Source organism: Danio rerio, chromosome 23 (assembly GCF_049306965.1).
Source record: "Danio rerio strain Tuebingen ecotype United States chromosome 23, GRCz12tu, whole genome shotgun sequence".
NCBI lineage: Eukaryota > Metazoa > Chordata > Actinopteri > Cypriniformes > Danionidae > Danio > Danio rerio.
In genome coordinates this window covers 24986871-25003628 of record NC_133198.1, presented here as the reverse complement: position 1 = coordinate 25003628, position 16758 = coordinate 24986871, and the positions used below count along the sequence as shown (strand labels likewise).

General features: G+C 36.8%; 1 protein-coding gene and 1 long non-coding RNA gene across 7 annotated transcripts in view; one reads left to right on the top strand and one right to left on the bottom strand.

Moving 5' to 3' along the window:
* LOC141380487 (uncharacterized) overlaps positions 1-16758 on the bottom strand; it is a 76599-nt gene that overhangs the window by 50214 nt on the left and 9627 nt on the right. The gene's annotated exons all lie outside the window — the stretch shown is intronic.
* Positions 1-16758, top strand: part of phc2a (polyhomeotic homolog 2a (Drosophila)) — a 67511-nt gene that overhangs the window by 42021 nt on the left and 8732 nt on the right. For 3 of the 4 annotated variants that reach the window (NM_152958.2, XM_068216661.1, XM_005162144.5), the window contains 2 exons: positions 4160-4521; positions 4640-4784. In NM_152958.2, coding sequence (NP_694490.2) covers positions 4160-4521; positions 4640-4784 — 507 coding nt within the window. Of the gene's footprint in view, positions 1-4159; positions 4522-4639; positions 4785-16269; positions 16488-16758 lie in introns of those variants that run through there. The other variant, NM_001136488.2, reaches the window with a different exon arrangement.

Here is a 16758-nt window from a genome sequence, read left to right as displayed (position 1 = left end):
AGCATCCCGGTACACTCGTAATGAACCTTTTTGCTTAGTAGCACTAGGGCTCCTAACTTTAAAAATGTAGTTGCACCAGCCAAAATGTTGTCTCACCCACCAAGAAAAATGTGCATTATTACTACAAGTTTTATATTAAAAGATTCATTATATTTGAGACAAACAAACAAAACAAACAAAAAACAAATCGGTATGCGCCCACTGGCTCTGCACCCACTGCTTGACATGAATAAGATGAACTGAGTTAACGATAATAACTATGATGTTCTCATGGGTGCTGTCTGATATTGCACAGTTGATATTGACATATAAATTATTATTTGCATATGTCATCTTAATAGCAATCATAAGGTGCAATATTAGTTTAATTTTAGTGAATGAAAGGTGCATGCGGTGTTCAATTTTACATATTGCTGCCACTTGCGTGTTTGACAACATCATGATGATTAAATAAAGGAATAAATAGAATCTCTTGCGCTTAAAATGTGTAGATTCAATGGCAAACGAGGTTACCTGCAAACTCCATACCACAGACTTTTACAGTGAATGGCTTTAGGAGTCTTATCCACTCTTCGAAAAGTGTATCACTAATACAATGTGCCATTATATTTAACTTTAGTTGGTTTCTAAAACAAAATCTATCAGTGTTATTTTCATTCTCTCCTCTTTAGCACTTTACATTTTTGCTGCTGTTGCTCCCTATCACTTGAAGGCAAAAAGCATTGCCTGAATGATTGACAGTTGATATTAATCAGTCCATTCGTGCTTAATTCTAGCAGTGCACCAATCAAAAGAACTTGAAGGTAGGGCAAGCATTGCGGGATTTGTTTGCTGTAGAAAGTTGACATCAAATATCTATTCCCGAGCGCTGCATTTCACATTTCTAGGTGCAAACATGCATTCTCCGTGAATGTCTCTGAAATCTACGCATGCGATGAACATTTTGCAGTGAAAACCGGTCTCATGGCAACAATGTTATGCACTCGCACAAATGCTCCCAAATATACAATCGCAACTAAAATGGTCGCAATTTCGAGTCCTGTAATAAAAGTTATGAAGGAAAAGTACGCTGGAATAATTTTTTTTTTATGTATACCCTCTTTATTAAACTACAAAATATTACTAATATAAATGTGGCCTGTGATTTCTAAAATGTAATGGGCTAAAAGCTACCAGCATTTTGAAGTTAAAGCTCAGTGTTTTTTGTAGTACACTGCATCTTTGTTTATCAGGTCTTACAATACTTTGCTCTAGATACTATATATGTCACTGTAGACACAAATTGAATTCTTTCCTGTTTGAAGAGCACTTGGTATTGAAGCTGTCCTTTAGCACTTAGCCCTCAAAGGCCAGGAAGCCTTCCAGACATTTCTTTTTTCATCATATTAAACTAGTCTGAGAAAGGGCAGCAGTTAATTATTTATTAACATGGGTGGAACTTGAACCAGAATGTGGTCTTCGGTGCTCAAAAGAAGGCCTGCATCTGTTGTTGCTATTCTATGAATGCTTTGAACTTAGCAGGCTGCCGGGGGAGTGTGTGAAAATGGCATACTATCTGATATTGTGTTCATCTGACACAACAGAACAGCACTAAGATGATACAACACACACTCCCACATCCTCAAAGAATTTGTTATTATGAGCTATGATGTTTGATCGGTTGTCTTATGACAAAATGCTTCTTCTCAGAGGGAAAACATGGCATGTGAATTAAAGTGCCCCATTATGCTATTTGAAACATTCCAAATATTGTTTTGGAGGTCTCCAACAAGCTTCTGTCCAAGGTCAAAAAACACTTTCGCTTTCTGAAAGTATACGTTGAAATAGGGCAGGGCGAAAATCAATTTACAATTTACTTCTTACTCTGAGAAATACATGGTGTGGTACACAGTTTCAAATGCAGTGAATGCATGGCTGTTTTTTTGGCGGGTGTGTTTGGTTTTTTTATTTTATTTCAGAGGGCACAACGTTTCTCCAAGTTCTTCGCTGCTCACTGACGCTGCCTTGTTGTTTGTGTGTTTCTATGGCAAATGCGGGTGGAACTAAAAGAACTAAGAACTAAGAACTAAGAGAGCATCACATGTTTGGGTGAACACAGATTTTCATTCAAACAAATCGATGTAAACCTCATACTGAAATTAATCGATAAAAACGATTCATCACCCAGCTCTACGATAAAGCATAACCTCTTTTCCCACTGTGTCTGAAACAGTTCATTCAAAGATCCGGTCTCTGTAAACCCCGCCTTTCTAAAAGTCTCACTACGACCAGATTGGTCTACTGCTTATACCACATGTCAGTAACCAAATGCCAATTACCATTTCTGAATTTCAGCTCCGGAGCCCTCATCAGTGCTCATAAACACAGTAAAAACAAGGTTTTACTGTTCAAACCTTCATCCCGGGACGCACTAAAGCAATGTTGAAGATCTAGTGGCTATAAAACCATCTGTGTTGTTGACAGCCGAACAGATGACAGCCAGCTGAAGTGAGAAAGTGCATTCTACAGTACGTCTGTATGGGAGGATGTACCTTTCCATACAAGTGGCAGTAGTCTGTATTATCATTCTACAAATGGAAACTGAAACTAGCTTACACATACAAACCATAAACAAAGCAGTAATGTCATACCAATTTCACAGTAGTCCTTCCTGTCCATAGTGGGAATCACTGAACAGTAATCAGAGCGATCTCTTTCACCAATTCTACACTCTGAATCTGACCAACTCCAGCCAACATGACCCAGACTAGAGACGGCATGCGGTACACACAAAACAAACTAGCCTGATAGACGCTCACCGATGCTAAACAACAGCCAACTGTTGGCTTGGTGTGTGCCAATATTTAGTTATCATCTCTTCATATCATATCAATATTTAGTTATCAGTGCAAAATTAATTTGCTTTTGCAGTGCAGAAAACAGCAACTACAGAATTCAAGGGCAGGTCAGAATATGTTGATCATGAGCAGGAAATGATCTCTATTGGTCTGCATTATGCAAATCTGTTACAAACCTATATTGTTTTATGCAGGAAATAAGAATGGAACGACTGACAATTAATTTTAGGCACTATTACTTATACAAACACAATATAAGTCACAATAAACAAAAGATAATATCCTAAAAGGTGTCATAGATGCACTTTAAATTGTCCTTAATCTTAACTGTACACATAATCTTATATCCATTTTTATAAACATAAACCAAGTGAATCCAGTATTGAGCTGCATTATTAAAAACAAACAGAGCAAAATTGAATGTGCCACAGTGTTTACACAATTCAGGGCTTCAAACTGGAAGAGCTGAAAGTATGAACATTGTAGAAATGAGTCAGAGCACATTTAAAATCCTGCGCAAATTAGGTTGGCATTCTGTAGAATTTCCACAGCTCAGGCTGTCAGAATATGTCTAACAGAAGGTTTCTTCAGGCCATCTTATTCATCCAGGTCATACTGTGCTTCACGAGTGGATGAGTAGAGCTGTGCCTTATGCATCTTACAGTTGACATTCCACGAGCCCATGCATACATGAACCCATTAACCTCAAGTCAGTACGACAAACCTGCAAGAACAACGAAAAGCCCTCCGGGAATCTTTACTGGCATCAAATTCAGGATGTAAATCTTACAATGAGACAAGTATTTTGCATCATTTACACACACTTGGCTACTAATAATACAAATCTTCTTTTTTTCCAATTTAGCAATTTTAGGGGGCAATATGGTGGCTCAGTGGTTAGCGCTGTGGCCTCACAGCAAGAAGAGCACTGTTTTTTTTAGTCCCGGCTGGGTCAGCTGGCATTTCTGTGTGGAGTTTGCATGTTTACATTGGAAAAAGAGAGTATTGCAGTTTGTTTCATGACAACTTTAAACTGAAAATCTTGTCAATATTCAATCCATCATCCAGTTAATTCCCAAATGACAACATCTAGTTCTGTCCTTCGTTTTTTTCTTGATTGGGAGTTTTATTTCACTCCATTATTACTCTAATATTCATTTCATGCTGACTATACAATGAAAATCCTTTTTATGGAGTTACTTATGTAATATATACACTGCAATCTATTGTTACACATTTATTATTATTACTGTAAGACATTCAAAATTCTTTCTCTCAAACCAAAAGAACCAACCATTGTGTGTTGTTGTTCTTTGTTCCAGCATATACCCAAATCCAGACCCATCAGCTCCTGCAGCAGCACAAGCAGCAGTTTGTGATTCAGCAGCAGCCTCAGATCTTACAGAGAGGTCAGGCTCAGCTCTTAGAGGCCGCCGCCATTCATCCCCATACCGTGCAAGCTGTGGCCATTCAGTCTGCCCTGCCAGCACAGCCTCAGCAGTGTCCAATCCCTTTGCTGCCCAAAGTGCCTGTTACCTGCCAACAAGCCACCATCTTCCACTCAACCACAGTGAGTCAGCAGGCACTTGCTCAGAATGGACAGGCGCACATACTGACCAACACCAAAGCACCACCTCTACAGCTCACTGCAGTCAAGTGCCAGATCCATCCTGTTCAAATTCAAGTAAGTGAATTTAATGTCAAGTCGTTTAATTTTATTTATTATTTGTGTTGTATGTAGGCTATTGGTTTCAACTCCTTCCTCCATTTCTGACCTTGGCCTGTTCTGACATTAATTTCAGCAAGGAGTAGCCTCACAGAATGTTCCTGATAAAGACACTCCTGTTCTTCTCGAACCACAGCTGCTATCCATACCAATACAAGAGCCCACTCGGACTGAACTACGCCAATCAGACAAAGAAAGTCAAGTGAAAGAAAACACACAAGGTACTAATTGTTTTGTTATATTGTATAATGTCTGTGATTTATGTATTAAGTTTGTGATGTGTGTATTAATTTGGTTCACAGTGGGTAAAGCATGCAAATTGTCGAATATTTGTTAATTTGGCAATACCGGGCAGTGTTGGGGACAGTTACTTTTGAAAGTAATGCATCACAATATTGAGTTACTCTCCAGAAAAGTTACTAGTTGCATTTCTTAGTTACTTTTTTTACGGTAAGTAATGTGCTACACTGTTAGACCTTACCAGGGTTTTTTACAGTAGAATACTGGCAACACTGTTGCCAGCTACTCACTGTAAAAGTTCGGTTATAGTAAGTAACTGGCAACAGTGTTGCCAGTTAATTACTGTAACTAAACTATTACAGTGAGTGGCTGGCAACAGTGTTGCCAGTTTTCTACTGTAACTGAACCATTACAGTGAGTGGCTGGCAACAGTGTTGCCAGTTATTTACTGTAACTGAACCAATACAGTGAGTAGCTGGCAACAGTGTTGCCAGTTAATTACTGTAATAGAGCAGCAGTGGTAACTAACTGGAAACTGTGTACAGTTAATTACTGTATTGTAGTGTTACAAATCACAGCATTATACTGCATACACATTAATAGTATGTCATATATAGTTATTGTAGTGTTACTAAAATTAATCAGTATTCTTAGCTGTTATTTAAAAATAGAAGACATAACATTTTTTCAGACAAATTAATTTTATTGTTTTGGCACCAAACAAATAAATAACAGAAAATGTTTAACAAAATTAAGAAATCAGCAGATATAAATATTGTCTTACATATAACAGGTCTGCACAGTAAGGGTGCGGTCACACTAACGTTTAAGCATGCAATATTCTGCACTGCGAAGTGGAATTAAACAAAATAATTAGAAATTGAAAAAGCAAGCCAGAGAGGTCATGTTTTGATCTTTGATTGGTCTCAAGCAATCACATGATGTGACTTCGCATTCAGCGTTCTCCAAGCTTGAACTTTCCAATGCTGCGAATTTTGAAACTTCTCTCGTGAGCTATCATTCCAGGTCTGCAGTACTCACATGCGTATGAATGGAAGTCTATAGGGAGAAAAGTGCAGTGTGACCGGGACTTTAAGCTGTAACTCTAATTAAACACACCTGATCAAACTAATTAAGGCTTGTTAGAATTCTATAGGTAATGTTGAAGCAGGGTGGGTTCTAAACTCTGCTGCGCTGCAGTTCTCCAGGAACTTGGAGTTTGACCCCATGGTATATAGCAGGGCTGCTCAATCCTGTTCCTGGAGATCTACGTTCCTGCAGATTTCAGTTGCTACCCATATCAAACACACCTGCCTGTAATTATCACGTGGTGTTCTGGTCCTAATTAATTGGTTTAGGTGTGTTTGATATGGATAGCAACTGAAATCTGCAGGAAGGTAGATCTCCAGGAACAGGATTAAGAACCCCTGGTATTAGCAATACTTTTAAAGCAACTGCCAACATTTATCACAATCACATATGCAATAAACACACACACACAAAGTGCTGCAGTGAAATGTGTTACTCTCTCCTCAATGCTGACCATGCAAAAAAAAAAAACTAAACAGCAAAAAACACAAAATAAATATTTTAAATTTTAAAGTTTTAAATAATTAAAAACTGTGTCAAATCTCAATAAAAAGTTTAAAATAATTGTAGAAAACAAAAATAAAGTTGGCAACACTGAAAAACCAAAGGATAAAATCTTTTACTATTATAATTATCTCATGACAACAAACTAGGTGGAAACACAGCTCGGAAAAATACTTAGCAACAAACTCACAACCTGGGACTGGACAGGGGAGCTTTTGTGTGTGGATGGCTATGTGTATCATGTTTTTGTGATTCCCTGTGATGATGTGCACATGTTACCTTACTGAGATGATGGAATTTAATTTTGGCTTAGTTGCCAGAAAGATACATACAACTGTTAGCATCTGTACATTATGGCAGTGTGCAATATCCAATAAATACATATACTGTACTTAAAAGTAATGTAAGAAGTTATATGAGGAGAGGCTAACTAGCTAACAATGTAGCTTTCAAGTACACAGTTCAAGATAACAACAGTATAACTTAAAACACAGCCTTATTTTAGAAACCCTCAAAAACATTTGAACATATTTTACTTACTCATTGTAAATTCTTATTTAAAACCTAAAACATAACAGACTCTACATCTCAATTGATGGACATAGCATAGAGCACACTCAGCAGTAAACAAATCAAACACCTGGCTCCCTTAAAGGGCCGGCATTTTCTGAAAACTCTTTCTAACACCTTTGTGTTTAGAATAAGACGGACAGCCTGTGGGAGTGTGTGATGATGCCTAAATCATTGTTTTTTACAGTTATTTACTACACAATCTACAGAGTAACAGTGCAGTTATACTAATTAAACACACCTGATCAAACTAAATCTAAAGGTAGTGTGTTAAAGCAGGGCTGGAACTAAATTCTGCTGGGCTGCGGCCCTTCAGGAGTTTGACATCCCTGGTACATAGCATATTTTCAAAGGAACTGCCTACATTTATCACAATCATGCACATATCATTGAAAAAAAAAACAATAAAAATAAAAAAAAACTTCATCCAAAGCAAAAAATAAATAAATAAATAATAATAATAATAATAAATAATCTGATCCACATGTTGTTCCAAACCTGTAGTAATAAAAATAAATAAATAAATAAAATAACCTGATTAATACATTTATTTAGGAAAGCCTTTATACTATACTGTTAATGCCACTTTTACCTACTTCATTTGAAGTTTTCCAGACAAATTAATTGAGTCTCTGCAAAAATGTATGTACGTGCTGTTTAAGATATTTTTAAAATAACACATTTTTACTAGTTATTTAGCAAAATACTAATATTCAGCTTAAAGTGCCATTTAAAAGCTTAATCTAATTTGCCTAGTTTAGCCTATAGTTAATTATATTAAAGTAAACATAGTTATAAAATGATTGTGATAATTTGGTTGCTCTGTGTGAATATTTTTGCCTTTAAATGCATCTCGTCGATATCTTTACCTTTTAATTAGCTCTGTGACATTGACACATGATACTCAATGTTAAAAACATAAAGATGTCTGCAGAGAAATTTAGCTTATCATCAATGCATTGTCTCACTTTCTCCTCAATACTGACCATACATATACCAAAACTGAAAAGTATATATATATCAGAGTACATGGGGTAATAATGGTTGAGCAGTAATTTACCATTTATTATCACAGTAACTATCTGTAATGGATACATAAAGTAAATTACTGTAATTTATTCTTTGCACTACAAAATTTCATACAAATCCTGCTCCTTTTACAGTAAAATACTGTTTCCTTTTATTACAGCAAAACACTGGCTATTTTACAGTTATTTACTGCATAATCTACAGTAAGGGTTAACAGTGTACATTAATTTTGAGTTACTTTTTCTTACCTTTGCTGAGGCTTGATCTCTTTCAGAACTTTCTGGGGATTTTTTTTACTTCTTTTTTTTAAATAGTGGAGCTCACAAATTGACAATGAACTGTATAACCTACACCTTCATTTATATTTAACAAAGCATATCAAAAAAATAATAATTAAGGATAATGTTATGTTCTGTATTTACAGATTAATGGAAGTTTAAAGTAATGTGTTTGCTACTTTTGAACTTTTTGTCTTATTAGTTAAGTAAAATCACTGTCCATAGGGATAATGAAATGATTCACCTGACTCACGATTCGATACGATTCACAATACTAATCTCACAATACGATTTAGTCACGATTTTAACAAAATTGTTTGAAACAAATTTAAGGTTAAGAGCTCTTTCTTTTTTTTCTTAAATGCTGCACATTCCTTGCAAAATAATATATTTTCTGCCATAACTAAATTGCTATTTTAAAAACAAATAAAAAAAGAATAATACAAACCAAAAATGACTTAATAATATAAACAAACAAAAAAATATGACTGTGCTGGGATTTTACATTTTTAAAAAGAAATATCCGCTTATTTATGTTTTCTGGCATAAGCTGAAGTCTTTGCACATGTCCACTGCTGAAAAAACCTCTTTCACTGGGGACTGAGATGGCTGGTGTGGAGAGGAAAGCCTTTCCTAAACCAGAGAGCAGTGCGTACAGAGGTGGTCAATAGGCCCTCTGCTCCAGGGGACTGGACACTGGCATAAAACACTGATTCTAAAATTACTAATTTTATAGTAGGATAGAGACAGGAGTTGAACATGATTATGAAGGGGAATAATTAATATTACTTGTAGAATTAATTAGTCTAAGTATCAGTGATCTTTTTTTTTTTTTGAATACTCAATAATAATATTTTTGAATACTCAATAATAATAAGAAAATTATTAAAATATGCATATACTAATTTGAAAAGGAGATGATAAAATAATCTAATACCTGAACAACTATCTCAAAATACAGAACAACTTTCTGTTTTAGTCTAAAAAACATCTTCACACTTTCGCTATGAAAACACTGATGCATCATGTGATCTTCAAAGCACTCGTCGGAGCAAGCAGACCAGCAAATCATCCAGTCCATGTGGTTTGGCTTAATAGTTTTTTGTGTAGTTTTCACTGTGGTGACGGTTTATGTGCTGCATCATTTTCGTTGTTCTGTTAGTGTAAGTAAACCTCTTTTTCCTCATTTGAATCAATTTTCAACCAGGTCACTGTGAATTGTTACATCCCTAGAGACAATGACTTTTTCTTTTTCTTCAATGCGTTTAAAATAATGAACGCGTTTGCCTAGTGTGTGCGTGATTCAACATGACTACTTTAATTTCAATTCAGCAATTTACTTTTTAAAAGCTGATTCATTTGTAAGTAAAAAGTAACTTGGATTACATTTTTTAAAAAGTTAATCGAATATCATTACTTAATTTTTTAATTAATGCGTTACTTACTCATTACTTAAAAAAGTAGAAAAGTATTACTTAAAATATAAGATATTATTACGTAACTTGTAATGCATTACTTCCAACTCTGATCCCGGGGAGCACTGGTCATGTTATACAGTATAAGCCAGTCTGGCTCCTTCTGTGATCACCAACTTGGAGGAAAATATTCAGTGCATGAAAGCCACAGTAAAATCAGCTTAATCAGTTGTAAATCATAAAAGTTCTAGGAATGAGAATTATAGAGGATTGGAGAGTCTTAGACTCAATTTAATGGCCTAAGTGGCCCAAACAAAGTCAACACAGACGACTGGGGCTTACATTTGGTTTTAATAATGTCCTACACTTTACTTTGATAGACATTTGGTTAACATGGACTGAATAAACTGACATTTTAGACTTTGAATATCTGTTGAAGACCAAAGTACATATTAACTAGACAGTCTCCTAATATTCTAATGACTGCAATTTGACTATAGTTGGAAAACTGCTTACAGTAACTTCAGCAGAATGTCCAAAGGGCACTGTTAAAACAAAGTGTGGTGGTGATTTTTGTTTTGTGTATACTGTGTGCATTGATGTGTATAAGCAGCTATGTTTCAACTGCTTTTGAAAAGTATTCAAACAGTTCAGAAATGCACAGCATCAGTGCGTTTCTGACCACGCACAGGGATCATAAGGGATGATATATTTACAAAACAGTAACGTAGTTATTCTAGATTTACATATCATTATAGGTGTATACATCACAATATATCAGAATTTGTTCGTAATAGATTTGTTTTTGTTTTACATATTACTTTGTTAATTACAAAAGCATATTTGCACTGTGAGACAAAATAATTACTACATATTGACCGACGAATTTACTGTAAAATTCATTCTGCACAACAATCCGCTATTGATGTTAAAAGCTGTGTTGACGTATACATGGATGTTTAATCCATTCATTCAATTTCCTTCAGCTTAGTCCCTTTATTCATCAGGAGTCGCCACAGCAGAATGAACCACCATCTTATCCAGCATATGTTTTACACAACAAATGCCCTTCCAGCTGCAATCCAGTACTGGGAAACATCCATACTAGGGCTGCACGATATATCGTTTCAGCATCGAAATCGCGATGTGCGCATCCGCGATAGTCACATCGCAGGAGGGTGCCATGCAAAAAAAAATAATAATAAATTATATATATATTATGGGTGGAGCCAAACCGGAATACGGTATTCGGAAAAGCAGGAATAGAGTGTTTTTACGAATACTTATGTCAAACAATACTTGATAAATTATTTGTATTTGGGAACAAGAAAAACATTATATCAAAAAGCTGCGTTTCCTCATGAGACCGCACTGCATGCCCGCATGAGTGAGTGAGTTAGTGAGTGAGGCGTTCAGGAGTCGGTGGGCGGGGTGGGGCCGGGGTAAGGAGACTGAGCAGGCTGCTTCTCTATACAGCAACAGAGAAGGCTTGGCAGAGCGAAAAATACTTTTCTGCATTACTATTTTTGTTTATTTTATCATACTAAAATAACACGTGACAGAAGTTCACTCAAAAGTGAAAGTTCTTTCTGTTATTAATTACTAACACTCCCGTCATTCCTACTACTTTCAGAGCATAAATTTTGATATTTTACCATATGAAATTGCAATGCAGTTATGAAAATTGAGAAATTAAAGCAATACAAAGATCTGGTCCCGCGTCAGGTCAGGGTGCACCTAACCTTAAAAACGCAGATGCGGCGGAGGCGCACTAAACTCACACGGGAAAGAACTGGGCATTCAATTCATGTTTTAGTGAAATAATTCTTTAAATACAGCTCTTTTGATCTCTAAAGGGGAAAAAAGCAAAAGAAATTTGTCGTTAAATTAATTTTAGCAAAGACGCAACTGCCTGTCATTTTCACATTCGTTTTTCAGTTAGGGATTTGGTCTATTAGAGTAACCTAATAAAATTGTTTTGTTGGAGACTGTAGTCTACACAATAATCAATATTGTACTTTATTATATACATTAGCTATTATTAAAACTAAACTATACAATTGATAAAACAAAACCCTTTTTAATGTTTGCTTTCATTTTGACACCGCTAACAGTTGTAATAAGAAACATCACATTATGCAGAAGCATGCAGTCTCAAGTTAAAAACACCTTTTGAGTTTAAAGATGATCAGCCTGCCAAGTCAAGTTTACAGTGTCATAAATGAAATGGGTAGCATGAGTAAAGGGGATTTGCCCAGCACACAACCTCATGCGCTGCAGGTAGGCTTAATGATAATCTTTAAAAATATATAGGCTATGCAATACAAAACTTTAAACATTTAATTATTTTTTAATGAAAAGAAAAGAAATCAGAAGAGTAAAATATAATTTAAACCACTGGTCTGGCGCTGATACTTTATTGTTTGTATCCAGAAGAAGGGGAAAAAAGCAGATGAAAACCTGGCTGGGGAGACGGTGATAACATATCAGTTCTTCAGCAAAGATCACAACATCATTGTGATGGGTTTATCATACAACGCAGTTCGTGTTTATAATCATTAATATTAACTAGTATTAATTCTCTCTCTAGATTTAGTTTTCGGGCTTGTTATTGTCGGCGCAATATAGCCTCGGCTTATTGCACGTACGAATCCGATTGCGAAGAATGATTAAGCGCTTGCATTTTTTATTGCATCCTTTTCGCAAGTTATTCATTTGTTTTGTTTTTTAAGTGGTGCGAACATTATTTACTGGCAAACATGTTCCTCGATCTCGTACATCAACAAATAATGTAGCCTACTTAAGTTAATTTACCTTTTATGTAAAAATTAAGGAATAACCGAATTTAATATTAATAAATAAAACATCCGTATAAACGTACATGTTTATTTTTGAACTTTCGTTAATAAAACAACACAAAACTGTTTATAAATATTGTAGTTAAATATTAAATTACTTTAACTGCTTGTTACATTTTTAAGAACTTAACAAAAAGTCTAAATGGCACTTTACTAATCAGTGTAATAATAATATAAATATTAATAATTATAAGTAAAAAGAAAATATTAACCTAGTAACAATATAAGTCAGATGTTTAAAAAAACAGCGTAGTTTCTCTCCACCTTTTGTAGTCATATTTTAAATTATTTGCCAGAAAAACTAACATGTTGACTTTGTCCGGTTTAAGTGAAGAATGGAGTTATAATGTTTCCAGCAATACACTGTCAGACGGTGTGCTTGTAGTGAAAATGCACAGACAGGCTACTTTTTCACAACCATGCGAGAGAGGGCTTCTCCTTCTGTTCCGCCGCCCGCATTTCTCGCAACGCAGGTTTCTCTACTCTGCGGAGCGGCGCGTTCTTAAGTAGTTACCAAATAGCCTATGCTCAATTTCTCGTCAATGTCTTCCATTTATCACTTTCTCTTTTGTATCTGGCCATTTTTGCAAATGCCTCTGCCATGCCTGGCTGAGCTAGGCTTCTGCGTTTAGAAGACAGGAGTTGATTAAGCCTACATGGCTTTTTTTCCCTCACCGTCAATCGCCACTAGCTTGCATGGTTCGGGACCCGTGGATCTGCGTATCGATGAATTTGCTCCTCAGTGTTTGGACTCTCAGCACTCAGCAGTGAATATTAAAACACACTTTACTTAAAACCCCCATACAAAAAGCTTAATCCAAATTGATTCCTTCACCTTTCTTGGTCGGCACGAATCCAAAATGTTCCCAGATGTAAGAGTTCGTTTTCTAACAAGATTCATGGTTGAACTTGAACTTGCTGAATCGCGCCTAATGTTATATTCTAACAGATATGTAATACTTGGCAACATAACAGTAATTTGTGTTTTAAAGTGCGTGACTTCACGTACTACGGCCGGTGGCAATGGACAACCGAGGTGGCAATGACCACTGCGGTGACGCGGTTGTCATGGTGACCGTCACAGCCCTAGTTTTAAGTATATATATATATATATATATATATATATATATATATATATATATATATATATATATATATATATATATATATATATATATATATATATATATAAAATATCGCAATATATATCGCAGGGGAAAAAAATATCGCAATGTCAATTTTTTCCATTATCGTGCAGCCCTAATCCATACACACTCATTCACACACATAGACTACGCCCGATTTAGTTCATTTAATCCACCTTTAGTCTTCGGACTGTGGGGGAAACCGAAGCACCTGGAGGAAACCCACATGAACACAGGGAGAACATGCAAACTCCACACAGAAATGTTAACTGACCCAGCCGGCACTCAAACCAGCAACCTTTTTGCTGTGAGGCGTCGGTGCTAACCACTGAGCCACCATGACCCCCTGTTTATATTATATTATGTTACTTTTTCGATCATGCACTAATATGTACATCATATTCTCTAAAACTGAAATGAAAATGTCGCATCAAACAATATGATCTAATAGATTTATGTGAACTGTTACTCCATTAAACACAATACCATTGAGGAATGTATATCAAAACAGTAAACTAATGAACTGCTTAGTCCACATCCAAACTATACAGACTGATAGGAAAGATTCCTGCAGCAATCTTGGTCTAGCCAGACGCAGAAAGTCTACTACGTCACCACCATCTGTGGGTTTGCCAGCCACAAAAACACAAAGGCCAACAACATGAGCTCTCCTCTCAAGCGGAAGAGTAGATCTGTCACACCCCCAGTGTCTATTGTCCAGTCCAAGCACTTGCGAGACTGTGACAGCTTCTGCCATAATTAGGGGCGAGGGGCTAAGTGTCGTTGTTCTCGTTGGGATGTGGGAATAAAGGTAGACTGACTCAGGCTGTCTGGCAGGTGTGTCAGAGGCATAACCTCTCAGACGTTAAGTTATGAATGATGATAAACTGCTCTTTTATGAACGGAAATGGCTTGAGGCTTCAGAGCCAGCATCATAAATCATGTCATGTTTTTAATTGTATCACGCTGACTTCAGATAAATTAGCTTGATATGGATTCATAGAAGATTTAAACACTCTTTTGTTTTAAATCAACCACATTTAGTAAGTATGAATAGCTTGCAAATGATCAAATGTAACTGCTCCAGACAGTGCATTGAGAGAGTTTAACTTAGGATACTTAGACTGCATTGTGTTTCGAATCCCAGCTGCTGAGTGTGGCACATGAGTGGTGTTGTATATCTTATGGCCAATAGACTCGCTATACATTCACCCTGTGTAACCCAGAGTCTCCTTTTGTCCGAGAGAAACCCAAAACCCTCTTATCGTAACATTTGTCTGCTTTCAGAAAAGTTAATGCATGGTAGAACTAATAAAAAGGGAAGTTGCATTGTTTCCTGTTGTATTAGGAAGTTTGTCGATTTTGCTTACTGTATATTTTTTTTACCTAAGACTCACTAGGGGGAGTTTTAGTACAATATTGCTGAGGCAGTCTGCTTATACAGCGAAAAACACTGCAATAAGCTACATTTTGCATTCATACCAATGTTTAGTTCTCTTTAAAGTCCATGTGGACCATACATTTACATGAAACAACTCGATGATTACATGAAAGCATTGGGTGACACGGTAGCTCAGTGGTTAGCGCTGTAGCCTCGAAGCAAGAAAGTTGTTGGTTCGAGTCCCACCGGCTGGGCCAGTTGGCATTTCTGTGTGGAGTTTGCATGTTCTACCCCATGTTGGTGTGGGTATCCTATGGGTGCATTGGTTTCCCCCACAGTCCATACAAATCTATAAGCATACCTGTCACTTTTTGTCTCTGAAAATCAGAGAGACTGGGGTCTGTGTCCAGAAAAGTGAAAATCAAAAATTGGGGGAAAATCAAGAGTGGAGTGACCTGAATGGGGTGCCTGGTCTGTCCTATGCACCAGGCACTGGCTGCCATAGGAATAGTCGGCGAACTGGGGGTGTTATAGATTGTACCAAACACCTGATGACCAGAGGAAGGGGGTGAAAAATTACAAAATGGGAGATGGGTCTGAAATACGGGAGACTTCCTGGAAAAACAGGATGGTGGCAGGTATGGCTATAGTTGAATTGGGTAAGCTAAATTGGCTGGAGTGTATGAGTGTGTAAATGAGTGTGTATGGGTGTTTTACAGTACTGTGACGCAGCTGGAAGGGCATCCGCTGTGTAAAGCATATGCTGGATAAGCTGGCCCATCATGACCTTTGATGAATAAAGGGACTAAACTAAAGGAAAATGAATAAATTAACTTAAGTATTGTAAAGAATATGGAAATAAAATAAATATATTACAATCTTACAAACAATTAAAAAAATCTAAATATTTACCCATCAATGTGTCGTTGTGGACAATTTTAAAACAAGCGACAGAAATAAAACAAAAATAATCACATGGAATCTTTCCATTCAGGTAAACTAGTACGAGTAGTATGGTAATGTGCTATCCCAAAGATAGCCATGCAGATGCTCTTTCTCTGCCTACGTGCGCCTCAGTCATGGAGCCGCTCCTGAGTTTTAACCAATCACAAATCAGCTGTGTGCTAAACGCGGCCTGCTATTGGTCGAAATTCCAAGCGTGTGGGGCCAATCGCAGCTACGCAATGTTTCCTATTCAGTTCCCCCATACAAAGAGGATTAGAGAGTGCGGCCCCGCTGCTCAGCTCACATTGAGGGAATAGCTTAGAACAAACAAACCCACGAACGCAGAAAGTTTGGATCGGGTCGTTTTTTGAACAGCTTTGTATTTACAGCCAGTGGATTATGGAAGTGTACTCGGAAGCGCTGGAATGCTGAATTCACTTTAGCGTTTCCCCTTTTCGGCGCTTGAAAGTGTAAGTAAAGAGTGCGTGAGCGGAACAAAGGCGTGTGCTGTTGACAATCACCAGGACGCCTGTGCGTGAGCGTTTGTCTGTAGTGTGAAATCCTGCCAAATGCTCGGGATATTAAGTTACTAAGTTGCTCACTACTTGTTTTGGGACGGAGGGGTGCGACGGGGTTTTTAGATGAAGTGTTGTTTGCGTGAGAGTGTGAGTTTCTGGAAAGCATAAAAGTAATGGTACAGAACAAGCTGAAATTTGGCACTTTTTCTAAAACGGGTGGTAC